We start from the raw sequence: 27,105 nt of genomic DNA, 5'->3' as shown, positions 1-27,105 counted from the left end.
GTCCCCATTGAAAGATTTTCCATCGATTCCTGTTCTAGTGACAACCCAAGGAACATAAAGTCAAACCTTCTTTTCTTTGGATCCAGCAGGGAAAGGCTGAAGGAAATGTCCTGCTGACATTTCAACAGACAGGAAGTGAGGAAAACTCTCCAACACCAACACAGTCACAGACACAAATAAAAAAAATGCTTTCTTTTAGAAGAGTATCGGAAGACTAGAACCCCAATCAAAATTTGTTATTGCTGGCCGCTGTTGCAGATTTTCCCTCACTTCCTGTCTGGTGACACTGTTGTCATCAGAACAGGAAGTGAAGGTAAATACCTTGAACAGAGCCCTAAATAGAAGAAGAAAACCAACAGACATGTTAAAAATCGCCAGAGGCAACAAGTGAAAACACCATTACGTGACAGACCACTCCTCTAAGGTTAATAAACACATGTCTCTCATCCTTTACAAAACGAACTTTATTGGTAAAGTTTTGGAAACATAACAAGCACAAGGTGCATTTGGCCCCTAGCAACAATACAACTGCACAGAGGCCTGCAAACGCCCACAACAAAGATGGACGCCGCACGCTCGCTACGCGTGCAGGACAGAAGAAGCGTCACGCGACTTACGTCAGCGGCTACGTAGGCGCGCTACCGAGCTCTAAGACACCCTGCCCGGAAGTGACGACGTTTTCCTGAGCCCTCTGAATGACAACATGCCTGATCATGAGATCCTGATCGTAAGTGATGGGGGGTGATGAGATGAGGGGAGCATGTGGTCACCTCAGGGGAGGATGGGAGTTGTCGTCATGCTGTATTTTTTGCGGGGTTCACTCTGTTTATCTCCTGCCTGTGGCCATGTTCCCGGTTTCAAGTCAGTATACTTACCTCCTGAGTGTAGTCAAGGGGTGCTGGGTGAATGGTCCATTCAAAGAAGCAGCATGGCGATAAATATTGTATTCTGGTACTGGGGGCGGTCAAGGGAATTCCAGGAAAACAATAAAATTCAGTTGTATGTTAAAAAAGTCACCCTTCTTATAATACAGTGTTGTATGTCTGCTCTCAGGCTGACAACGTTACATTGCTACTGAATGATATTGCTACGAGCGTTGTCACCCCTTGTTGCTCTTTTTCTGTCCTGGTGATGTAGCGTTGTCACCCCTTGTTTTCTGCTCCTATGGTGATCTAGCGTTGGTTCTCATATTGTAACTCCTGCACATGCACACAGGGGATGCAGCCGGAGACAATGTAACTCCTGCACATGCACACAGGGGATGCAGCCGGAGACAGTGTAACTCCTGCACATGCACACAGGGGATGCAGCCGGAGACGATGTAACTCCTGCACATGCACACAGGGGATGCAGCCGGAGACGATGTAACTCCTGCACATGCACACAGGGGATGCAGCCGGAGACGATGTAACTCCTGCACATGCACACAGGGGATGCAGCAGAAATACCGTTTCCCCGAAAATAAGACCTAGCATTGTTTTTTCAAGCTTCCTGTTATATAAGACCTCCCCCAAAAATAAGACGTAGTTTGGTGGTAGCATGTGAGGGGGAACTTGAAGAGCAGGAGAGATGGTGTCGGCCTGCAGGGACATACTGTATTAAGGGGATGACGGGGGACTCCCTCCGTCCAGCGCAGTGACAGGTAGCACTCCAGTACCATACTTCACCAACTGCTGTCCCCCTGAAGGCACTGCTTAATGTAATGGTACCGTACTGTAATGTGTACCGTACTTTACCGCGCTGTCCATTGTCTGAGGTCCCCACTGCAGTACCGCTGAACCCGATGGCAAAGGAAGCCGGTGCGGTAGAAAGCAAATCTGCGGCGGCGGAGCACATTAGCCGATACTTCCTCTATAGCGCCAGTTACTGTGACAGGCGGAGCGATACCAGATAACTTTGGATTGTTGTACATTTTGTTGCACATTAAAAATGTTTTTTTTTGGGGGGGGGGCAATAAAATATAAGACAGTGTCTTATTTTCGGGGAAACACGGGTAGGTGCCCAACAGGCGGTTGATAAACGACATGGGACCTGGAAGACGCGGCGGAGAAGACGGCGCCACCTGCAGGCAATGTGGAGGACGGCTTTGTCTGGCATTCCTGGAGAAGGAAACAAGTAGCCGAGTACAGTTCTGCTTCCAGTCTGAATCTTTGGCATAGAGGTCAGAGGTCACTTGAAATCTGACAGTTGTTGTCCTTGTTGCCTGCCAGACACACACACTTCTAGATGTGTATAATGTAGTTGACAGGTCAGACTCAATTCCACCCGGGCAAAGCAAATTAAGCTAAATAAGAAGGCATATTAAAAGAACCTCTCATTTGCAAGCCTGCACAGTTGTGTGTGTGTGTGTGTATATACTATATACTCAATATATATATATTATGTATTTTTTTTTTTTTTTTATATGCTCTGTATATTTAAATGCTGTTGAACCCCCCTGACTGTTATCTTTCTTTTATAACGCATTGTTACTCTCTGAGTGTGTGTGAACTGACCTCTGACATGTATTCTATACACAGGAGGAGGATGACCTCCAGTATGAAGAGGAGATCCTGCGTAACCCATATTCAGTCAAGTGCTGGATGCGATATATTGAATACAAGCAATCTGCCTCGGCACACGTACTGAACCTGATATACGAGAGAGCGCTGAAGGAGCTGCCAGGAAGGTGAACATAGAGATACAATCATTGTTATGTCCATCACTGACTTGTAGCCGTGTCCTATGTTTCTGAGATGCTTAAAGGGTTTATCTTAAAGAGGAACTTCATCCATGGTAGTTAAAGGAGAACTATGGGGTCAGTGTTTTTCCCCATCGTTCTCCTCAGGGTAACGGGAGCACACAAACTAGCATCCTCCCGTGACCCAAAGCTACAGCTCGAGGCGCCGCAGGCGGGATGGATCCAGACATTACTGTCGAGATCCACCCAGCTGCTTGAGTGACAGCTGGCTCTGCCTATCTAGAGGGGCCCAATCTACTTGTCCCGATACAAAAAAATAGTTTGAATCAAAACCGTATTTAACCGTGCGAAATAGCGCTTCTCATTGGTTAGTGTGGCCACCTGACCACGCTGACCAACGAGTGCTCGCAAATTGCAAGATTGCTGCTCATTTTATATAAGAGATCTTAGATCACTGTACTTAAATGAGGGGCGGCTCCCCCGATCTACATTTAGCGCTGCTAGCCTGCAGCAGGGCTAAATGTAGGGAAAAAAACCTGCGTGCCCAGGACATGCGGTTCGGGCGATACGAATTCCACATCCCTGCTTGTAAGGACTACATATCCCAGTGCTTATTGGGGTCATCAATCAATTATGATGTCACACAAGGGGCATTTCCTCTAATGCAGGGGTGGCCAATCACCGGCCCTCCAGCTGTGGTTAAACTACAAATCCCATGATGCATCTCTCTCTCCGGGAGTCATGCCTGTGGCTGTGAGAATCTTGCAATGCCTCATGGGATTTGTAGTTCCACCACAGCTGGAGGGCCGGAGTTTGGCTACCCCTGCTCTAATGTCTCAGGGATACACTTTAATGCTGAAAGCAGTGTACACTATTCATGACACATAAGCGGTGATCGCCACTGTTGTTGTCTTCTTTTAGATTTGTCTTTTTTCCCCCTTTTTTTGTTTGTTTGTACCGATGCAAAGTGGTCTCATTTCTTTTACACGCTGTTTTCTTTTAGTTACAAATTATGGTACGCATACCTAAAACAGCGCAGGAAGCAGGTGAAGAGGCGGTGCCTTACCGATCCGGCCTTCGAGGAAGTAAATAATTGCCATGAGCGAGCCCTGGTCTTCATGCACAAGGTAAAAGCTTCTGTGTTGATCAGGACCGGACTATCCCCTGGTTGCCAATGTGCTTAAAATAGTGTCAGTAAACACACGTGGGACCTGACTGCCTCACATGGTACCAATGGCCGGACTATACCCATTCCCAGGAATACCAGCCCATCCTCTCCAATGACCGACTGACTCTTTTTATGCTTTAAAGAAGAACTGTGGGGACATTTCTTATTAACCCTTGCAGTGGGGCTACCCCAGCACTGCAAGGGTTAGGTGCTCGTTTTGGTCTAGGGAGGAAAATAACAAAGCTATACACACCTGAACCTCCGAGCCAGCCGGCTGCGACAGCGCTCCCTCCAGGCTGTCTCCTCCACTGCAGCTTGTCTCTTGGCGTCCTCGCGTCCTGTACACCAGGGCTCAAAATTTCCACTCGCCTGCTTGAATTTGGCGAGTGGAAATTCCTGTCAGGCTTGCGGTCTCAGACCACGTACCTTTTTACCACCAGCAAGCATGGCGGTAAAAAGAAAGTGCACAGCAGTAATGAAGGTGACAAGAACGCGCAGAGTGGTCTCTCATTTCCGGAGGGTTCTGCAGCGCAGGAAAAAACAAAGTGACATCACACAGATTTGTCACCAAATTTGACCCTGCAGCTAAGAGACAAAGAAGAGAGGAAACCCCTGAAGGAGATCTCCCCGATGTCCTTATGGAGGGGGAGAGCAGAAATCACCGCCACTCAGTAAATATCTTTGATGTCCATTTAATCGGACCAATCGTCAATTGTCATGTACAAAATAGCGACGTTTCGGGACCGCACAGGATCCCTTCATCAGGGCGACAATGTAACAAGTTTCGTCACCGCACAGGATCCCTTCATCAGGGCGACAGTCCCTGATGAAGGGATCCTGTGCGGTCCCGAAACGTTGCTATTTTGTACATGACAATTGACGATTGGTCCGATTTTAAATGGACATCAAAGATATTACTGAGTGCCGGTGATTTCTGCTTTCCACTGTGTGTTGCACGGTGCCATCCGTGATTGTCACTGCGAGCACCACTACAAGTACTCGGAGTGCACAGGGACTTACTACTTTCTACCTTTTGGAGGGGGACTCTCGCTCCAAACAATAACCTACTCCCCACCCACCTTCCTGTCCTCCACGCCAGAAGTCACCCCAAGAAAGGTCTCTTCATACTGGACTATACTTTGTTTCATATTTTCGTGGTTACATTTTTTTTTACATATGGTTCAGAACGGACTAACCTGATTTACATTTAACCCTATGGGAAAATGCGATTCTGTTCGCGATCAAAATCGGTTCGCGCCTATGTTCGTAGGGGTCAGAACGGAATAACCTTATTTTACATTGAACCTTATGGGGAAATTTGATTCGGTTCGCGACCAGAAACGTGGAACCAATTAAGTTCGTGAACCACTGTACAATAGCTGCAGCAGGAGATTCCTCCATGCATGCTGTTAGGGCTGTTAGGCCAGGCTTAGGAAAGCTGTGCAGGAACAGGGCTCCTGCTCATAGTTCTGGGGGTGACATATGGAGTGGAGTAATACGATGGCATCACATAATTAAATTGAGGTAAATAAAATGAAATAAGCGCAAGTATTGGGCTGCCATGGATCACACCTCCAGCTCCCTTTTACTTAATTTTATCTCTGTTTCCAGTCCATTCAAAACTCTTTCCTCTCCTTACTGCTCACTCGATATTCGGCATTGCCTGTCATCATTCATATGTTCTCTCTTCCACTAAGATGCCCCGAATTTGGCTGGATTACTGCCACTTCCTTATGGATCAGTTTAAAATTACCCGCACAAGAAGGACGTTTGACCGCGCTCTACGCGCGCTCCCCATTACGCAGCACCATCGCATCTGGCCGCTGTACCTGAAATTTGTCCGCGCTCACCCCCTTCCAGAGACGGCAGTCAGAGTCTACAGGAGATACCTGAAGGTACGCTATTGTTGGACTGTAGCAGCCGACGTTGAGGACCATGTGATGTCATTATAATACCTCCATGTTTTTTTCCAGCTGACGCCTGAAAATGCTGAGGAGTATATCGAGTATCTGCGCTCGGTGGAGAGGTTGGACGAGTCTGTATGTAGGCTGGCAGCCATTGTGAACCAAGAAGACTTTGTGTCCAAGGAGGGAAAATCAAACTACCAGGTCAGTCTTATGGTTGAAAAGCACGAAGACTGCAACATTTCTCATTTGTTTCCCAACTATTATGACGTCACTCGTGGCGTGGTCACTGCTTGTTTCGTGCATTTAGATTTTGAACAATCTGCATGTAAATCATACAGGTTGCGGTCACATGATGTGGAGTATGGTGTATGTGGCCAGCCTTAGACCTGTAGGTGGCCAGCCTTAGACCTGTAGGTGGCCAGCCTTAGACCTGTAGGTGGCCAGCCTTAGACCTGTAGGTGGCCAGCCTTAGACCTGGTAAAGTCCCTCCAAGGCCAAAGTATTTTTTTTCGCTGCCAACACCGCCTCCTTTTTTCTTTTTTCCAACTTGTCATCTCAATGGGTAAAAAATTCCGCACAATTGTCCTCTTGACTTCATCACAGGGATCTCTAAAATCTTAACATCACCAGAGCCAGCAGGCGTCCTTTTAGAGGCTGCCCTGCGCCACTTTCTCCAGATGCAAGGCGCCTCATTGGATTACATGGCTAGTGCCCATTGGCAGTGAGAGGGGGAGCAGTGAAAGGACCTCGAGCATAAGCACAAAGAGGAGGATGGGTCAAAGGTGACAACGCTGTAGGAAATATTTTGCAGAGAAAATAGTACTGTCACCATGTGGAGGAAGGGCTTGGATTGGCAGAATCCCCAGGTATTTGTTATATAAATGAAAGTGCATTGAGAAAATTAAATTTGCCAATCTAATTTATTAGTATTTACTACGTTTTCATTTTTGTCTATTTTCTTGCTTTTAAAGTGAACCCTTTGCCCACCTCATGCGCACTAAAGTATTTACATGTATCAAACAAGCAGTAACAACAAATTTCACATCAAAAGCAGCCGGAGAGGTCAGGATGGCCTGCTTTAACCTCAACTGGCGGTATTCCCGAGTGTAGCTCGGGGGTTACTTTTCCATACCATAAGCGGTAACCCTGAGCTATACTCGGGAATGCCGCAAAGCATTTACTTACCTTGTCCCTCGAGCCGCGCTGTGTTCTCCGGCTTCCGGGTTCCGTCCCTTGCGTGCGTATGCATCGCAGGGGGGCGGAACTGGCGGGATATTTAAAAAAAAAAACCAGACAAAAACGAAAAAAAACAAATAGAACGAAAAATGACACGGAAAAAAGAAAAAATCATACCGCCAGGGAGGTTAAAGCTCTTTTGCTGCTTGTTAAAAGAAATCTATTGGGAGAGTAAAATGTACCCTTCCCAATAGTTTGAGCTGGCGTGTGACACATGGGCTCTATAAATCGAGAACTGAGCGATCACAAACTGCTAATCGCTCAGCTTACAGCGTCCCCCTGCAGAGAGGAGTGATTGTCAGTCACCGCTCCCCGCAGGGATTCCACCCTCCCTTCTCTGTTCCTCCATTGCTCATTGGAGGGGGCGGACACAGCTGGCTTCGGCTCCAGAGAGGCAGAGCCAGCCGTCAATCAGGCAGCGGGGTGGATACAGACAATTTTGTCAGGATCTTCCCTGGCTGCATATTAGTAAATGGACTCCTGTGACCCAAAAGAGAACTATAGCCAAAAAAAGAATAAGAATATTTGATTAGTTTATTGTTTTGTAGTCTGCGCTCAGGTCGGGAAGTTTCAAATGTAACCTCTCATCCATTTCTAATCTTAGAGCAGACACTACTACTCTGATCCTTCATTCACCAGTACTCTTGGGTGCAGTAGTTCTGTAATGTAGAGTTACTGAATTCTAGCTGACGAGCTCCATTCTTATGGCCGTTCACTCAGCTCGCTGCTTGTTTTGTTAATAGATATTGTCTAGGACAGTAGTCATTTGATGTACATGGCTAGTGTTCGTGGGCTGTTCTGGTCCAATAGACGGCAGAGGTTATACGAGATACAAATGTGACTCGGGTCTTTTCTGTTACAGCTGTGGCAGGAGTTGTGTACCCTCCTCTCCCAGAACCCCGGATCTATACGCTCTCTGGACTCTGCTGCCATTATTCGTGGTGGCCTCACCCGCTTCACCGACCAGAGGGGCAAGCTGTGGTGTGCCCTGGCTGAGTATCACACCCGGAGTGGTCACTTTGAAAAGGTAACCAGTGCTCCAAGTTCTATTCACCATGATCCAGCTCTCAGGTGCCCAACTTGCAGCCTGGGGGGCCACATGAGCGCATAGATGTGGGAGTGTTAACTTGTAATGTGAATCTATTATGTTCAAAGAAGGCTTTTCTGTGCTAAGCACTGATTGGGTAGGAGGCTTTTTGGTTGCTTTAGTCCCTTCTCACCATAATGTGTGTGTTTTTATTCTCAGGGCCTTCCCTTTAATGAGGCATCTCCTGGGGTCACATCTGGGGGTGGCAGGCAGAGTGGCATGTTTGTTGTATAGCGGCTGCTCTTCACAATGCTGTCCCCCCTTTCTGTCCCAGGTTACGAAGAGCCGGGCGGGGAGATTTGCAAGGCAGCGGTGTACAAACAAATATGGAATTCAGGAACCGGTCTGTGCAATCCAGAAGCCAGCAGAATTTTTTTTTATTTTTAGGAGCCATCTCCATTGACAAAAACTAGAAGAAACCTTAAAAGTTTGGCGCCAGTTGTAAATTTTAAGTATCATTGGCTAACTGGCTGCTGAAAATGGTCCAGCCATGATGTGAGGGCCATTCACATCTCCCCGCCCAGCTTTAGCAGCCTGGGATACTCTAGTCAGCATCCAGCCCAGCTTCCGGCAACCAGTGACATCACTGGTTACCAGCAGCTTGGTGGGATGCTGGCCAAAGCATCCCAGGTCTGCAGAGGGTGGCATTACTGTCATGCACCGCCAACCCCGCCCCTACGGCCTCAGGTGGCAAAGTCTAGGGACACCACTGCTTGTACTGTCCTATTAGCAGATATAAAAAGGGAAAAGCATCAAGTATTTGGCTGCTTTACATTGCTGCCTGCGATTGCCAAGACACTGAGGAACCTGATGACTCCGCCCCTCCATTTAATGTTATTTAACCCCGTATTGTACATCAGGTTGTTGAGATTCTGTTTGGTGTTTCTCAGGCACGAGATGTTTATGAAGAGGCCATTCAGACGGTCACCACTGTCCGTGACTTCACTCAGGTGTTCGACAGCTATGCTCAGTTCGAAGAAAGCGTCATTGCAGCCAAAATGGAAACCGTCAGTGAGATGGGAAAAGAAGAGGACGGTAAGAGTCGGCCCTAACCCTTCATGGCTTGTGGTGTCCTTGTTATAGGAGAGTTGCAACCTTTCTGAATTATTATTATTATTATTATTATTATACAGGATTTATATGGCACAATGTAGAGGTTTAAATTTAATATAACGTTTGTGCAACGCTTTACAAAATGATGGAAGACACTACAGTTACAATACCATTCAAGACAAGATGGTTAGAATGGCCCTGCTCCACGAGAGCTTGCAATCTAAAGGGAGGGACTAATACCTGTGAGGGGGATAAGTTGATGGAGAAGGTAAAAGTTCAGTCATTGGGTTGAGGTGGGATATGCCTCCCTAAAGCGATGTGTTTTTAGGGATCGTCTAAAGGTGGGCAGAATAGGAGATAACCGAACAGATTGGGGTAGGTGGTTCCAGAGAATGGGAGAGGCTCTGCAAATGTCCTGGACGCAAGCATGGGAAGCGATGAGGGAGATAGAGAGCATGAGGTCTTGGGAGGGGCGGAGAGGACGGTTTGGGTGATATTTTGAGATGGGGTTGGTGATGTAACTCCGGGCAGAGTTGTGGATAGCTTTTCTGTGTTAGTATTTTGAATTTTTTATTTGTTGGGGCGAGTGGGAGCCAGTGGAGGGATTGGCATAGAGGGGCGGGGGATGGAAGCCGGTGGAGGGATTGGCAGAGAGGGGCAGGGAATGGAAGTCGGTAGAGGGATTTGCATAGAGGGGCAGGGAATGGAAGCCAGTGGAGGGATTGGCAGAGATGTAGGGGATAGAAGCCAGTGGAGGGATTGGCAGAGAGGGGCAGGGAATGGAAGCCAGTGGAGGGATTGGCAGAGAGGGGCAGGGAATGGAAGCCAGTGGCCGGAGTGTCAGAGAGGGGCAGGGAATGGAAGTCGGTGGAGTGATTGGCAGAGGGGCAGGAAATGGAAGCCAGTGGAGGGATTGGCAGAGGGGCAGGGAATGGAAGCCAGTGGAGGGATTGGCAGAGGGGCAGGGAATGGAAGCCAGTGGAGGGATTGGCAGAGGGGCAGGGAATGGAAGCCAGTGGAGGGATTGGCAGAGGGGCAGGGAATGGAAGCCAGTGGAGGGATTGGCAGAGGGGCAGGGAATGGAAGCCAGTGGAGGGATTGGCAGAGGGGCAGGGAATGGAAGCCAGTGGAGGGATTGGCAGAGGGGCAGGGAATGGAAGCCAGTGGAGGGATTGGCAGAGGGGCAGGGAATGGAAGCCAGTGGAGGGATTGGCAGAGGGGCAGGGAATGGAAGCCAGTGGAGGGATTGGCAGAGGGGCAGGGAATGGAAGCCAGTGGAGGGATTGGCAGAGGGGCAGGGAATGGAAGCCAGTGGAGGGATTGGCAGAGGGGCAGGGAATGGAAGCCAGTGGAGGGATTGGCAGAGGGGCAGGGAATGGAAGCCAGTGGAGGGATTGGCAGAGGGGCAGGGAATGGAAGCCAGTGGAGGGATTGGCAGAGGGGCAGGGAATGGAAGCCAGTGGAGGGATTGGCAGAGGGGCAGGGAATGGAAGCCAGTGGAGGGATTGGCAGAGGGGCAGGGAATGGAAGCCAGTGGAGGGATTGGCAGAGGGGCAGGGAATGGAAGCCAGTGGAGGGATTGGCAGAGGGGCAGGGAATGGAAGCCAGTGGAGGGATTGGCAGAGGGGCAGGGAATGGAAGCCAGTGGAGGGATTGGCAGAGGGGCAGGGAATGGAAGCCAGTGGAGGGATTGGCAGAGGGGCAGGGAATGGAAGCCAGTGGAGGGATTGGCAGAGGGGCAGGGAATGGAAGCCAGTGGAGGGATTGGCAGAGGGGCAGGGAATGGAAGCCAGTGGAGGGATTGGCAGAGGGGCAGGGAATGGAAGCCAGTGGAGGGATTGGCAGAGGGGCAGGGAATGGAAGCCAGTGGAGGGATTGGCAGAGGGGCAGGGAATGGAAGCCAGTGGAGGGATTGGCAGAGGGGCAGGGAATGGAAGCCAGTGGAGGGATTGGCAGAGGGGCAGGGAATGGAAGCCAGTGGAGGGATTGGCAGAGGGGCAGGGAATGGAAGCCAGTGGAGGGATTGGCAGAGGGGCAGGGAATGGAAGCCAGTGGAGGGATTGGCAGAGGGGCAGGGAATGGAAGCCAGTGGAGGGATTGGCAGAGGGGCAGGGAATGGAAGCCAGTGGAGGGATTGGCAGAGGGGCAGGGAATGGAAGCCAGTGGAGGGATTGGCAGAGGGGCAGGGAATGGAAGCCAGTGGAGGGATTGGCAGAGGGGCAGGGAATGGAAGCCAGTGGAGGGATTGGCAGAGGGGCAGGGAATGGAAGCCAGTGGAGGGATTGGCAGAGGGGCAGGGAATGGAAGCCAGTGGAGGGATTGGCAGAGGGGCAGGGAATGGAAGCCAGTGGAGGGATTGGCAGAGGGGCAGGGAATGGAAGCCAGTGGAGGGATTGGCAGAGGGGCAGGGAATGGAAGCCAGTGGAGGGATTGGCAGAGAGGGGCAGGGGATGGAAGCCAGTGGCCGGAGTGTCAGAGGGGCAGGGAATGGAAGTCGGTGGTGGAAACTGAGTGGTCGGTGAGGTGAATGAGTCTGGCAGCAGCTTTCATGATGCACTGAAGGGGGAGGGGCCTGTATAGAGGTCAGCCAATGAGAAGGTAGTTGCAATGGTCGAGGCACTAGATAACACATGAGTGAATTTGTAGCTTGGTGGTGTCATTGATTAAGAAGGAGTGAATTTTGGACATGTTACGGAGGTGAAGGCAGCAAGATTTGGACAGTGATTGGATTTGAGGCCCAAAGGAGAGGTCAGAATCCAGAACCCTGGACTTGGCATTGTGTAAATAAACTAAACCTCTTCCTCTCAATACCCAGCAGCCCAAACTATATCTCCCATTAGTCCTCTGCATTCACATTTCTCATAATTTGCATAGAATGGGGTGTGTCGATGTGCGGTGAAGGGGGGCAGGGTTAGGGATTATATACTGTTGAGTGGCGCTGCGTCACGCTGTACTTCTAGCTGGACAGACACAAATGGTGACAACACTGATTTGGGGAAGGGTGCTGGATCTCCGCCTCCTGCTGGAAGGAAGTGATGACATTCACCTTCAGATACCGGTAACAAAGGTCGATATTGCTAAATAAAATGGACAGACTGTACATAGAATTGAAGGCAGCTATTGGGATTTATCAGTGATGATGTCTTGGTATGGAGCCCTCAGTCCTACGTTACATTTCTCTTTATTCTGGTTATGAGTCCCCTAACACTCTCCTTTCATCTTGTCAGATGACATAGACCTGGAGCTGCGATTGGCCCGCTTCGAGCAGCTGATGGAGAGGAGACCGGTCTTACTAAATGGGGTGCTGCTGAGACAGAACCCACACAATATCCACGAGTGGCACAAGAGGGTGCAGCTGTACCAAGGCAAACCACGGGAGGTGCGTTCTCTGTATCTTGTGCGGAAGTCATATCGTGAATAGTCGGCTCGCATTTCTTTTATACTAATCATTTTATTGTGATAAAAACATTCAATTGCAGTCTGTTTTCTTGTCTGTTCTTCTGTTTCTGAAAAGTGAAAGTAGCTCTGGCTGTGCGTCTCTGGCTGAGCGTCCCTAGCTGCGCCTCTCTAGCTGTGCGTCTCTGGCTGAGCGTCCCTAACTGCGCCTCTCTAGCTGTGCGTCTCTGGCTGAGCGTCCCTAACTGCGCCTCTCTAGCTGTGCGTCTCTGGCTGAGCGTCCCTAACTGCGCCTCTCTAGCTGTGCGTCTCTGGCTGAGCGTCCCTAACTGCGCCTCTCTAGCTGTGCGTCTCTGGCTGAGCGTCCCTAACTGCGCCTCTCTAGCTGTGCGTCTCTGGCTGAGCGTCCCTAACTGCGCCTCTCTAGCTGTGCGTCTCTGGCTGAGCGTCCCTAACTGCGCCTCTCTAGCTGTGCGTCTCTGGCTGAGCGTCCCTAACTGCGCCTCTCTAGCTGTGCGTCTCTGGCTGAGCGTCCCTAACTGCGCCTCTCTAGCTGTGCGTCTCTGGCTGAGCGTCCCTAACTGCGCCTCTCTAGCTGTGCGTCTCTGGCTGAGCGTCCCTAACTGCGCCTCTCTAGCTGTGCGTCTCTGGCTGAGCGTCCCTAACTGCGCCTCTCTAGCTGTGCGTCTCTGGCTGAGCGTCCCTAACTGCGCCTCTCTAGCTGTGCGTCTCTGGCTGAGCGTCCCTAACTGCGCCTCTCTAGCTGTGCGTCTCTGGCTGAGCGTCCCTAACTGCGCCTCTCTAGCTGTGCGTCTCTGGCTGAGCGTCCCTAACTGCGCCTCTCTAGCTGTGCGTCTCTGGCTGAGCGTCCCTAACTGCGCCTCTCTAGCTGTGCGTCTCTGGCTGAGCGTCCCTAACTGCGCCTCTCTAGCTGTGCGTCTCTGGCTGAGCGTCCCTAACTGCGCCTCTCTAGCTGTGCGTCTCTGGCTGAGCGTCCCTAACTGCGCCTCTCTAGCTGTGCGTCTCTGGCTGAGCGTCCCTAACTGCGCCTCTCTAGCTGTGCGTCTCTGGCTGAGCGTCCCTAACTGCGCCTCTCTAGCTGTGCGTCTCTGGCTGAGCGTCCCTAACTGCGCCTCTCTAGCTGTGCGTCTCTGGCTGAGCGTCCCTAACTGCGCCTCTCTAGCTGTGCGTCTCTGGCTGAGCGTCCCTAACTGCGCCTCTCTAGCTGTGCGTCTCTGGCTGAGCGTCCCTAACTGCGCCTCTCTAGCTGTGCGTCTCTGGCTGAGCGTCCCTAACTGCGCCTCTCTAGCTGTGCGTCTCTGGCTGAGCGTCCCTAACTGCGCCTCTCTAGCTGTGCGTCTCTGGCTGAGCGTCCCTAACTGCGCCTCTCTAGCTGTGCGTCTCTGGCTGAGCGTCCCTAACTGCGCCTCTCTAGCTGTGCGTCTCTGGCTGAGCGTCCCTAACTGCGCCTCTCTAGCTGTGCGTCTCTGGCTGAGCGTCCCTAACTGCGCCTCTCTAGCTGTGCGTCTCTGGCTGAGCGTCCCTAACTGCGCCTCTCTAGCTGTGCGTCTCTGGCTGAGCGTCCCTAACTGCGCCTCTCTAGCTGTGCGTCTCTGGCTGAGCGTCCCTAACTGCGCCTCTCTAGCTGTGCGTCTCTGGCTGAGTGTCCCTAGCTGCGCCTCTCTGTCTCTGGCTGCGCCTCCCTAGCTGCGCGTCTCTAGCTGTGCGTCCCTAACTGCGCCTCTCTAGCTGTGCGTCTCTGGCTGAGTGTCCCTAACTGCGCCTCTCTAGCTGTGCGTCTCTAGCTGTGCGTCCCTAAGTGCGCCTCTCTAGCTGTGCGTCTCTGGCTGAGCGTCCCTAACTGCGCCTCTCTAGCTGTGCGTCTCTGGCTGAGCGTCCCTAGCTGCGCCTCTCTAGCTGTGCGTCTCTGGCTGAGCGTCCCTAGCTGCGCCTCTCTAGCTGTGCGTCTCTGGCTGAGCGTCCCTAGCTGCGCCTCTCTAGCTGTGCGTCTCTGGCTGAGCGTCCCTAGCTGCGCCTCTCTAGCTGTGCGTCTCTGGCTGAGCGTCCCTAGCTGCGCCTCTCTAGCTGTGCGTCTCTGGCTGAGCGTCCCTAGCTGCGCCTCTCTAGCTGTGCGTCTCTGGCTGAGCGTCCCTAGCTGCGCCTCTCTAGCTGTGCGTCTCTGGCTGAGCGTCCCTAGCTGCGCCTCTCTAGCTGTGCGTCTCTGGCTGAGCGTCCCTAGCTGCGCCTCTCTAGCTGTGCGTCTCTGGCTGAGCGTCCCTAGCTGCGCCTCTCTAGCTGTGCGTCTCTGGCTGAGCGTCCCTAGCTGCGCCTCTCTAGCTGTGCGTCTCTGGCTGAGCGTCCCTAGCTGCGCCTCTCTAGCTGTGCGTCTCTGGCTGAGCGTCCCTAGCTGCGCCTCTCTAGCTGTGCGTCTCTGGCTGAGCGTCCCTAGCTGCGCCTCTCTAGCTGTGCGTCTCTGGCTGAGCGTCCCTAGCTGCGCCTCTCTAGCTGTGCGTCTCTGGCTGAGCGTCCCTAGCTGCGCCTCTCTAGCTGTGCGTCTCTGGCTGAGCGTCCCTAGCTGCGCCTCTCTAGCTGTGCGTCTCTGGCTGAGCGTCCCTAGCTGCGCCTCTCTAGCTGTGCGTCTCTGGCTGAGCGTCCCTAGCTGCGCCTCTCTAGCTGTGCGTCTCTGGCTGAGCGTCCCTAGCTGCGCCTCTCTAGCTGTGCGTCTCTGGCTGAGCGTCCCTAGCTGCGCCTCTCTAGCTGTGCGTCTCTGGCTGAGCGTCCCTAGCTGCGCCTCTCTAGCTGTGCGTCTCTGGCTGAGCGTCCCTAGCTGCGCCTCTCTAGCTGTGCGTCTCTGGCTGAGCGTCCCTAGCTGCGCCTCTCTAGCTGTGCGTCTCTGGCTGAGCGTCCCTAGCTGCGCCTCTCTAGCTGTGCGTCTCTGGCTGAGCGTCCCTAGCTGCGCCTCTCTAGCTGTGCGTCTCTGGCTGAGCGTCCCTAGCTGCGCCTCTCTAGCTGTGCGTCTCTGGCTGAGCGTCCCTAGCTGCGCCTCTCTAGCTGTGCGTCTCTGGCTGAGCGTCCCTAGCTGCGCCTCTCTAGCTGTGCGTCTCTGGCTGAGCGTCCCTAGCTGCGCCTCTCTAGCTGTGCGTCTCTGGCTGAGCGTCCCTAGCTGCGCCTCTCTAGCTGTGCGTCTCTGGCTGAGCGTCCCTAACTGCGCCTCTCTAGCTGTGCTACATCTCTCTAAGTGTCTCTGTATCAAAATATAAGCAGGTAAAACATTGCCTTTTACGGCTTGTTCACACCGAAAGCGTGTGCGTTCCAGAGCGGTTGGGGGGGGGGAGTGGAAGCGGTGCTATTGAATTCAATGCACCACCACGCCCCCTCCCGCCCCAGAACGCCGAGGGAAGTTTCTCAGCGATCGAGGTGCGTTCCAGCACCTGCCTCTCTGGAACGCACACGCTTTCGGTGTGAACAAGGCCTTAGGCCGAGGTTTAAATGGATATAAACTAATCTAGAAAAGCCGAGACACAAGCAGTATATTTTCTTTGTTATGATGTTCTGGAAGGTTAGAGTCACTCACACTTTCTCCCTCTCCTTGAAGATCATAAACACATACACGGAAGCTGTTCAGACCGTACAGCCAGCAAAGGCCACTGGGAAGCCGCACACGCTCTGGGTTGCGTTTGCTAAATTTTATGAAGACAACGGACAGATCGACGATGTGAGTAGTGTGAGCTGCTTATTGAGGCCTTTTGTATTTTCCACTTTATAAAAAGGAAGTAAATCCTCTCCCATTCCATAGAGGGATCCCCAGCTCTATTTTAAAAGGGAAATATCAAGGGGCTTTTTGACCCCTAATATTTCCCCGAAGCCCCCCAAGAGTTAAAAAAATGTAAAAAAATTACGACAATAAAAAAAAATAATGAAAATAAAGTAAAAAAGAAATTAAAAAAACGTTTTTTCTATATAGATCTTTATTATCACTAGAGGGATCTCCAGCAGGAGGAAGGAGGTCCTGATTCCTCTATATAGATCTTTATTATCACTAGAGGGATCCCCAGCAGGAGGAAGGAGGTCCCGATTCCTCTATATAGATCTTTATTATCACTAGAGGGATCCCCAGCAGGAGGAAGGAGGTCCTGATTCCTCTATATAGATCTTTATTATCACTAGAGGGATCCCCAGCAGGAGGAAGGAGGTCCTGATTCCTCTATATAGATCTTTATTATCACTAGAGGGGTCCCCAGCAGGAGGAAGGAGGTCCTGATTCTATTATATAGAACATTTAGTTGGACCTCATGTAGAATACTGTGTCCAGTTCTGGAGATCTCACTTACAAATAGATATTGATAAGATAGAATGAGTCTAGAGAAGGGCAACAACAAAGGTGAAAGGTTGAAGGGATAAAACGCATCAGGAGAGAATGTGGGAACTTAATATTTACATTCTTCAGGAAAGTGGGTACATGGCTGAAACCATTAAATACATTGAGGGTGTTATTTTGTGGTGTCTTCAATATGAAGCCAAGATGTAGAAGACGGGGATATGGCCTCACACTAGCAGGAGGAAACCTTAGAAAGTATTATTTTACCATAAGAGTAGCAGACTTGCAGAAGTAGTTGAGACAGTCCGACAGACAGTAGGCGAACTTAAAGTGACATTAAACCCTCAGATTTTGTAACATAAACCAATACTGTAATGTGCGCCTTACTGTAATCCATGGTTGTTTCCCTTCTCTTTGCTGCTCTTCCTTTTAAATCCTCATGTCTTCTCATGCTTGGGGAGAACTTCCCTTTGCAGCTGAGTGCCTCTTCCTGTAGTGCTGGCTCAGGTTGCAAACGTACACACAGACACCGTGTATCCATTCCAGAGACAAGGCAGTCTGCTGCATAACAGAACTTCTGCCCAGCATGAGAACAGATACAGATTTAAAAGGAAGAGCAGCAAAGAGAAGGGAAACAACCATGGATTACAGTAAGGCGCACATTACAGTATTGGTTTATGTTAAATCTGAGGGTTTAATGTCACTTTAAACATGCTTGGCACAAAAAGAAGGGTGATGGCAGATAAAAAGTGGTCCATCCAGTGTCTTCTCTATCCAAAGCTGGTCGGGCTGTAAGGTCACCTGACAAGTATGGAAATGATATGTCACCGTTCTGCATTCTAGGCCCGGGCCATCCTCCAGAGAGCCACCCAGGTACAGTACACGCATGTGGATGACTTGGCCTCCGTCTGGTGCCAGTTTGGTGAGATGGAGCTGAGACACGAGAACTATGAGCAGGCTTTGAGGATCCTCAGGGTGAGTGTATACAGAATGAGATCAATGGAGAGAGTTCTGTCCGGTTTATTGGGTCCTGACTGACGGTCTGACCTCTGTCCCTGTAGAAAGCCACTGCCGTGCCGGCTCGCAAGGCTGAATACTTTGACTCAACGGAGCCCGTGCAGAACAGACTGTACAAGTCATTGAAGGTGTGGTCCATGCTGGCCGATCTGGAGGAAAGTTTAGGCACTTTTAAGGTAAGCCGTCCTGGTTATGAAGTTATCCTTCTTCCCTCTGTTCTATACCTGTAGTAAGGGGATTGGAAGGTTGTAGAGGGATGCCGTCATGGGCTCCCAACACTACAAGCTGCTATCTATAAGGGAGCTTTTACATGGATTCGTGGTGGGAGTGTAGCCTGCTGTCACATGATTCTATGCTTGCAACCTCCCTCTCATGCTCCTGATGTGAATACATTTGCAGAGAGCATAGCGAGAAGTGGGTACACGGAAGAAGGGAACCTATTGGCCTGTGTTGCTGTAGGCGTAGATTTTGGGACAGCCAGTTGATTTGGCAATGATACGAATTTGACGATAGAATGATGTACCACGCCGTTGCTGACCTACTTCTTAAAATGCTGGTTTCCCGGCTGCGTCTGGTATTCATACTTGAAATCGTTACATGGAATAAACATGCAGACTGTGTCATCAGACCTCCGCAATGATCCAGTAAGTACGGAAGCCATTGGATCAGAGTGACGGGCAGATAGCATTTTCAGTAAAAGAGGACGGCAATGGCATCCTATATATTTCATAAAAGACAGGTTCTCTTGAAGAGGTTTCATCGGTGCTTGCTGAAGATTAGAAGTACTCTGCCTCTGGACTGGGTGATGTACGGAGGGGAGGGGGTCACATGATCGGGAAGCCCAACTCCTGGTTTTAGGAACCCTTTAACCCCTTGTAAAATATATAAGGTTGGGGGGTTTTAAGTAATTTTCAGGCCTAAAATGTGGAATATAACATGGGTACAAAAAATGAAAAAAAGGCCTCAGTCATGAAGGGGTTAAAGGCTTCCTAAAATGATACGATGAAACATCAGGTGTCCGCAGAAGCTCCAAAGGCTTCTTGCAGCTGTGGGGGGAAGGGAACGCCTGGTTGTGATGTATACAGGGCATGTCACACGCTGCCACTGACCTCCATCCTATAGGACAATAAGGTGCACAGGGATAAGAACAAAGTCACATGACCACTGTATATAAACATAACAAGGGCTGATTATAATACTGTGATCTCTGCTCGGCTATTACGTTATTTTAATGCTCAGAGTCACAAAGCTGTTCTCTCGGCTTTACATTTACCTCAAATACTGTTACTCTGATGTTACTACTTCTCATTGTTACTCTGATGTTACTACTTCTCATTGTTACTCTGATGTTACTACTTCTCATTGTTACTCTGATGTTACTACTTCTCATTGTTACTCTGATGTTACTACTTCTCATTGTTACTCTGATGTTACTACTTCTCATTGTTACTCTGATGTTACTTCTCATTGTTACTTCTGATGTTACTTCTCATTGTTACTTCTGATGTTACTTCTCATTGTTACTTCTGATGTTACTTCTCATTGTTACTTCTGATGTTACTACTTCTCATTGTTACTCTGATGTTACTACTTCTCATTGTTACTCTGATGTTACTACTTCACATTGTTACTCTGATGTTACTTCTCATTGTTACTCTGATGTTACTTCTCATTGTTACTCTGATGTTACTTCTCATTGTTACTCTGATGTTACTTCTCATTGTTTCTTCTGATGTTACTCTGATGTTACGTCTCATTGTTACTTCTGATGTTACTACTTCTCATTGTTACTCTGATGTTACTTCTCATTGTTACTTCTGATGTTACTCTGATGTTACTACTTCTCATTGTTACTCTGATGTTACTACTTCTCATTGTTTCTTCTGATGTTACTCTGAGTAGTAACATTACTACTAGGGTTGCACAGATACCAAGTACAGTACTCGGTACAAGTACGAGTACAGGTACCGATACTTTTGAGCTCCAAGACTACACTAGAGAAAAATTCAAAGGTTAGGAGGCCGCTGTCATGTGTAAGGAGCACACGGAGCTCCCGGGATTTGTACATCTCTGTTTTAATGTATGATTTTGTTTTTATAAATATAAATATAAAGTGATGCACAGGTACCAGTTTTGCGAGTACGAGTACTGGTACTTGCCGAGTACTTACAAGTATGAGTACTGATACATTTTTGTTTATTGTCATGTGACAGTTTTTCTAAAACAATACAGACTAATGATTTCAGGACAGTGGTGGAGCGCCAGAGCCAGGTCCCAGCTGCAACCGCTGCCACCCTGGTAGTTATCATGAAAATGCCAAGTATCGGCACTGGTACTCAAAAAGTATCTGTGCATCCCTAGTTACTACTTCTCATCATTTTTAATGTCATGGCGAGCTTTTTACTTCATATATCTAATATGGAATCTCTGCCTTTAGTCCACCAAGGCCGTGTACGATCGCATCATTGATCTCCGTATCGCCACCCCGCAGATTATAATCAATTACGCTTTGTTCTTGGAGGAACACAACTACTTTGAGGAAAGTTTTAAGGTGGGTGACGGTGCTGGGACATTCTGGGGAGAGGACAAATCCGGCTCTTTATATCTCCATAACACGGTCATTTATCTTCTTCTTTGTCCTCAGGCCTACGAGCGCGGCATCGCCCTCTTCCGCTGGCCGAACGTCTACGATATCTGGAGTACTTATCTGTCCAAATTCATTGCTCGATACGGAGGAAAGAAGCTGGAGAGAGCTCGCGATCTGTTTGAACAATCTCTGGATGGCTGTCATGTACAGTGACAGGTCCTCTTTATGGAGACATCAGGGGTCTGTTAGACCCCTAATGTCACCTAGGGACCCCTGGGAAGCCGAGATCTGCTTCTCCAGCTACAGCAGCCAGAGAAATGACAGGCTGAGAGCAGAAGTTACCCCTCCTTTACCCCTCACTTGCACCTCCCTCCTCACTTGCACCTCCCTTCCGCATTCAGAGATCGGAGGGGAGATCTGCCGGTGGAATATGCTGACCTCCCCCTCTGATCTAGTGAATGGGTTAAATAGCGACCAGGTGCTAGAGCCTCATGGGGCCCATTCTGTAACAACATTCTAGAAAAATATCTCTCTCTCCTGTAGTCTTCTCACAGCGGCCATGTTTACTAAGGGCAGGTTACTAGCTCTCCCTTTACTTCCTGGAACTCTGGCACATGTGACTAGGACATGTGACCATGCACATCATCCAAGGGGAGGAAAATGCCTTTCTCTGAGATCTGGTGAGATTACAGATGAGATTTCCCAGCAATGCTCTGCTGATGTCACCTTCCCAGGATGCAACGCTTGGGCACGATGACATCACTAATGCCCCGGGTGATGTTTAGTGAATGGGGGGACAGGTCGGCTTTACTGATAGGAAATGATGAGGACATTAATGGAGGAGAAGGCTTTGCTGCTGTGTCCATAGTTCTGTCACCTTTATTTGGCAGAGGAGTGATGTCATAGATATGACCTGCGTGCGGATGATGTAGGTATTTGTAATTGTCGTATTTGACGTTGTGTGACTCCTCCCTCAGCTGTTGTCGGACGAGCAGTCCCGGGAGATGTGTCTGCGGTTTGCCGATATGGAGAGTAAGCTCGGGGAGATCGATCGAGCCCGCGCTGTGTATTCATACTGCTCTCAGATGTGTGACCCCAGGGTGAGTGCTCTGATGGACTGGACCAGGGAAGCCATGTTTTGTGGCCCCTGTATGGTTTCTGGTAGTGATGATTCCATCTCATGTCACATGTGCCCCTATGTACTTCTTATTCATCCCCGCAGCTGACGGCCGGCTTCTGGCAGACTTGGAGAGACTTTGAGGTGCGGCACGGCAATGAGGACACGATTCGGGAGATGCTGCGTGTTAAACGGAGCGTGCAAGCCAAATACAACACGCAGGGCACGTTCCTTGTGTCCCAGAGACTGAGGGCAGAAGCAATAGGAGCTGGCCAGGAATCGAAAGGTAAGGTCTTAAAGGAACTGCACCTGCCCGATCAGTTGGTTTGTCCTCGTCATCTTATCCGGTGTTCTATCGAAAGCTCCAACTCGTCGAAATCTCCAACTACCTCACGGCCGGGTACTTGCAAGTTGGAGATTTGGACCAGACGGCGTTAGACTGCAAGACACAAAGGCAGACGGAGCCTCTGTACAGCTGCACTTTAACAATATTCGGCAGGCGGCAAACTCGACGAGTATTCTGAAAACGCCGTGCGCGCATGCGCACCGCAACTGTACAGAGCTCCAGTCTTTGTGAGGACCGGAAATGAGGTAGTTGGAGATTTCGATGAGTTGGAGCTTTGGATAGACCACCGGCATGGGATTATCCTATGGCAAAGTCTACTGTACCCCTCATGAGGTGTGTAACCCGCTCCCACCAGCCCTCTAAGGGGTTCTTTATGCCAGGTTCCTGCTGCCATGTTTATGATCAGGCACCTGGTATTGCTTTGTAACCTGAGGCATGCTGGGAGTAGGAGGGATTATACTGGGCCGGCCTACTGGTTTTTTTTCTGTTTTGTCTCTGCCTCCTGTAGGCGGCAGTATAACCCAACAGTATCTGAATTCCTGTATCCCTCAACGTATGAGAAGAAATTCACTGTTTACATAATTTTGTACTCTTTGGCTCCAATGAAAAGGATGACGACATCGTGTGAGATACCGTCGTCCCTTTCATTGGAGCCAAAGAGTACACAATGACTATTTTTGCATTTTTCTTTCATTCCCTCAAATATGTTTCTGTGTGGGAATGAGGAACCATGCCGGAGCCTTTGTCTGCAGCTGCAACCACACAGTGATTGTATTTTTGGATAGAGGAGGGAAATGTTGGACCCTCTGCCTTGTATTTATTGCTGGCTGTGTCCTCCTTGGGAAGATTTCCTCTCAGTTGCTGTGTGGTCACTGGACCTGAGCAGAATCTTTCTAATGGGGACCCAGGCCGAGGTAAGCCAGGTTAGAACTCATGTCAGGTGGTGGTTCCCCCCTGACCTCTTTTGTGGATACCAGGCCAGGAAGTGCTAGGAGATCTCCTCAGTGGAGGCACGGCCATAATAATGTGATGGAGTGAGGATGAGTCAGAACCTCGGCCAAAAAAAAATGACTGACGGGCGTTCTCCATTAATAAAGCCGGACGGACTTCCTGTATAACTTTGCTTGTTCCCCCAGAACCGGTGGATGAGATGCAGGCTCTGGAGCAGAAGGCAGCGGTGGTGGCAGCCCAGGCTGAAAGGGATAAACCACAGATGAAGGAGAAGATCCTGTTTGTTAGGTTTGTAGCTGCCGGAGATTCCTCGAACCTCCTCCATGTGTTCCGCCAGCCAGAGAACCGACATCTCATTGTGTTCTGTGCAGGTCCGATGCTTCCAAGGCAGAATTAGAAGAGATGACACTGCAGGCCAATCCGGACGAGATTAATATTGGGGAGGAAGACGAGTCCGAAGAGGAGCTGGAGCCGGATGGTGAGTCCTTGGCATCTCCTACACATCATGTGATCTTACTTTTTATTCTCTTTGCCTCTCTCCCCCAAAATCTCCAGAACCGGACACAGTATTCTACATGAGATCTAACTAAAGATCTATATAGAGGGATCAGGACCTCCTTCCTCCTGCTGGAGATCCCTCTAGTGATAATAAAGATCTATATAGAGGGATCAGGACCTCCTTCCTCCTGCTGGGGATCCCTCTAGTGATAATAAAGATCTATATAGAGGGATCAGGACATCCTTCCTCCTGCTGGAGATCCCTCTAGTGATAATAAAGATCTATATAGAGGAATCAGGACCTCCTTCCTCCTACTGGGGATCCCTCTAGTGATGACTAAAGATCTATATAGAGGGATCAGGACCTCCTTCCTCCTGCAGGAGATCCCTCTAGTGATAATAAAGATCTATAGAGAGGAGTCAGGACTTCCTTCCTCCTGCTGGGGATCCCTCTAGTGATAATAAAGATCTATATAGAGGAATCAGGTCCTCCTTCCTCCTGCAGGAGATCCCTCTAGTGATTGCTAAAGATCTATATAGAGGAATCAGGTCCTCCTTCCTCCTGCAGGAGATCCCTCTAGTGATTGCTAAAGATCTATATAGAGGAATCAGGTCCTCCTTCCTCCTGCAGGAGATCCCTCTAGTGATTGCTAAAGATCTATATAGAGGAATCAGGTCCTCCTTCCTCCTGCAGGAGATCCCTCTAGTGATTGCTAAAGATCTATATAGAGGAATCAGGTCCTCCTTCCTCCTGCAGGAGATCCCTCTAGTGATTGCTAAAGATCTATATAGAGGAATCAGGTCCTCCTTCCTCCTGCAGGAGATCCCTCTAGTGATTGCTAAAGATCTATATAGAGGAATCAGGTCCTCCTTCCTCCTGCAGGAGATCCCTCTAGTGATTGCTAAAGATCTATATAGAGGAATCAGGTCCTCCTTCCTCCTGCAGGAGATCCCTCTAGTGATTGCTAAAGATCTATATAGAGGAATCAGGTCCTCCTTCCTCCTGCAGGAGATCCCTCTAGTGATTGCTAAAGATCTATATAGAGGAATCAGGTCCTCCTTCCTCCTGCAGGAGATCCCTCTAGTGATTGCTAAAGATCTATATAGAGGAATCAGGTCCTCCTTCCTCCTGCAGGAGATCCCTCTAGTGATTGCTAAAGATCTATATAGAGGAATCAGGTCCTCCTTCCTCCTGCAGGAGATCCCTCTAGTGATTGCTAAAGATCTATATAGAGGAATCAGGTCCTCCTTCCTCCTGCAGGAGATCCCTCTAGTGATTGCTAAAGATCTATATAGAGGGATCGGGACCTCCTTCCTCCTGCTGGAGATCGCTCTAGCAATGTACCCCAGCATTTTGTTGTTGTGGGCTGTCAGTGCATTGCTTTCCCCCCCCCAATGTAGATCAGCACTACACATAGATAGCTGACATTTTGCATTGGTACACTAACATTCAGGTGTGTTGGGTGCCATTTAAATGAATTGGCAGTGCAGTGCCCCGTGTCTCACAGCTTGGAATCCGCCCTTTATGGATTAGATTAATGGATCTGCTTAAACAGGAGAATAATCCGCCTCCTTCGTCTCCACTCTGCGCTATATGTTGTCTTGTTTTATGTTTTTAGACTTTGTTCTCACTTTTTGCATGACAATGAATTTTTTGTGGTATCGGTTTACATTCATGTTTTGCATTTTCAGTGTATTTAATTGTAAATTAGAGCCAATAGAAATCCGCCTGTGATGCATTTAAATGTATAAACACCATGTAATGGGTCCGTTGTACACCTGTAAAGTGTATAGAGGTAGATCAGTCCCTATAGACCCACTTTATGATGTGTGGGGTGTGTTTATATCCCCAATAGGGTCACACAGGGTGATATCCCATCCTTGTAGACTAGAGTGGATCCGATTTACTAAAGGAGCTAATCATCTTCACTCAATAAATTTTGGTTGATTTACTAAAGACAAATAACACTTTGCAGGGCAATTCTCCCTTAGCTCGGTGAATGTGGTGAATATCCACTTTGCTAAGAATACCCAATCATGCGCAAGTAAAAAAAAAAGTTTTTGCTGGCGCAGGATTGGGTGATGGAAGTCAGCAGAGTTTCACCTCATTCAATAAACGAAGGGGTAACTTGCACAGTGAGCAGCCTATTTGCCTTCGTGTGCCCAGTTCACGCCAACGCATTGACTTGATGTGCCCTTGGGGGAATATGTGGGCACGCTGCAGCACAAGACGGTTACATTGAGGTACAATAGGCAAGCACGCACGTTATACTTATTTAATCCGCACATGTGATTGGCTTACTGAATTGAACATTCTCTCAATCTGACTGAAGACTCTCAGCTTAGTTAGTAAATCCGCCTCAATGCATGTTGCCATCCAGGATGATGATTTATAAAGTGAATGCCTGTGCGGCTTGTTCCCTCGCATCACTTGCACATATGGATGGAGCTCCGTCACAGCACAGCAGCCCACACTGGACCCCAGGCTGCAGATCCACTCCAGTTCTGGTAAGGGAGGGAGACTGGGTGGACCTACTGTGTGTTCTGGTGTGGGAGGTGTGTTGCGTTGCTATTCATTTGAATGGCACCCCAAACGCACCTCCCTCCCACAGTCCTATCGCCTACACCTGGATGCACGGTACCGCAAGGCCGTGCATTACATAGCGACTTTGGGTCACGACTTATTGACAGAGGACAAATGTGGGTCCTGAGGTTACACAGGTTGAGAAGCGCTGTATTACACTGATGGATGGGGTCAGTAGCTGGTTTGTTCCTGGTATTATCACAGTGATGGGTCACAAGGTGGAGATGTGTACATAGTCCTCTGTGATTGGAATTCATTAATCAAATCCTTTTTTTTCTTCTTCACAGAAGTACAATTGGAGCAGAAATCGGTCCCTGCTTCGGTCTTCTCTGGGCTTGCCGACGATTAACTCTCCACCCCCAACCCCCAAGCTCCTCCCTTTCACAACAAAACTAATAGTAATAAAAGAAAAACGCATTTTTTTTTTCTTCATTCTCATGGATTCTTTTTATATACAAATAATTGCAAAATCATTTAATATAGATATTTATAATAAATCTTTATGTATAAATACAACATGTGGTGGAGCAGCTCGTCATCAGCTATGGAGTCCAGACTCGCTGAGACGGCGCCACCTACAATTCACCCAAGTTATGATCTGTAGCATATTTATAAATAGTGGATGATGCATCGTTTGTGTTCTGTGGGGGAAGGGCGTGACCTTGCTCCTCAGGGGCAGGGCTAAGCACAGAGATGGTCTGCGCTATATACACCCACCACATCCTCGGTTTGTTTTTTTTCCTCTTCTTCCGTCTCCTCCCACCCCCCAGGGGCCCAAAATGCAAAGCTGCTATAGCCCCTTAATTGTATCAAACTCAAGTATATATAAAAAAAGAAAAGTGCTCTTCTTGGATCTCCCGGTCCAATCAGAGGTACACCAATTTCTGCTGTGTTTTATCATTGTGGTAAAAACTGATCCAACATTATGTGACCCGCCAACCAGTGGAATACCACATGTGCTTCAACATACTGGTGCGGGTGTAAGGGGGGGATCTATGGGTACCGCCAGCTGCTGCTGTGTACTTTGTGCTAAGGATGTAGTAGTAGAAGACACTCGTGTGAATGATGGAAGGTAGACAACATACCGCTGTCCAGGATTGTGGATCTATAGCAACCCAGCCTGGTCCCCCTTGGATCACCGGACCACCTAGCCAAGGCCA

General features: G+C 49.3%; 1 protein-coding gene across 1 annotated transcript; it reads left to right on the top strand.

The window, feature by feature from the left end:
- Positions 1-684: 684 nt before the first annotated feature.
- Positions 685-26,347, top strand: XAB2 (XPA binding protein 2). Its single transcript, XM_018568576.1, has 18 exons — positions 685-727; positions 2,520-2,668; positions 3,684-3,807; positions 5,546-5,743; positions 5,822-5,956; positions 7,854-8,018; positions 8,969-9,113; positions 12,359-12,510; positions 16,123-16,242; positions 17,689-17,820; positions 17,907-18,038; positions 20,300-20,413; positions 20,507-20,653; positions 21,427-21,549; positions 21,672-21,852; positions 23,049-23,151; positions 23,235-23,341; positions 26,233-26,347. The coding sequence occupies exons 1-18, from the start codon at positions 704-706 to the stop codon at positions 26,292-26,294; spliced, it is 2,313 nt and encodes a 770-aa protein (XP_018424078.1). The 5' UTR covers positions 685-703; the 3' UTR covers positions 26,295-26,347.
- Positions 26,348-27,105: the final 758 nt, after the last annotated feature.

The sequence above is a fragment of the Nanorana parkeri genome, unplaced genomic scaffold (genome assembly GCF_000935625.1).
Source record: "Nanorana parkeri isolate BGI_ZX_2015 unplaced genomic scaffold, ASM93562v1 scaffold1212, whole genome shotgun sequence".
NCBI classification, from domain to species: domain Eukaryota; kingdom Metazoa; phylum Chordata; class Amphibia; order Anura; family Dicroglossidae; genus Nanorana; species Nanorana parkeri.
The sequence above is the reverse complement of the archived record's forward strand: the minus strand, read 5'-3'. Positions and strand labels throughout refer to the sequence as shown.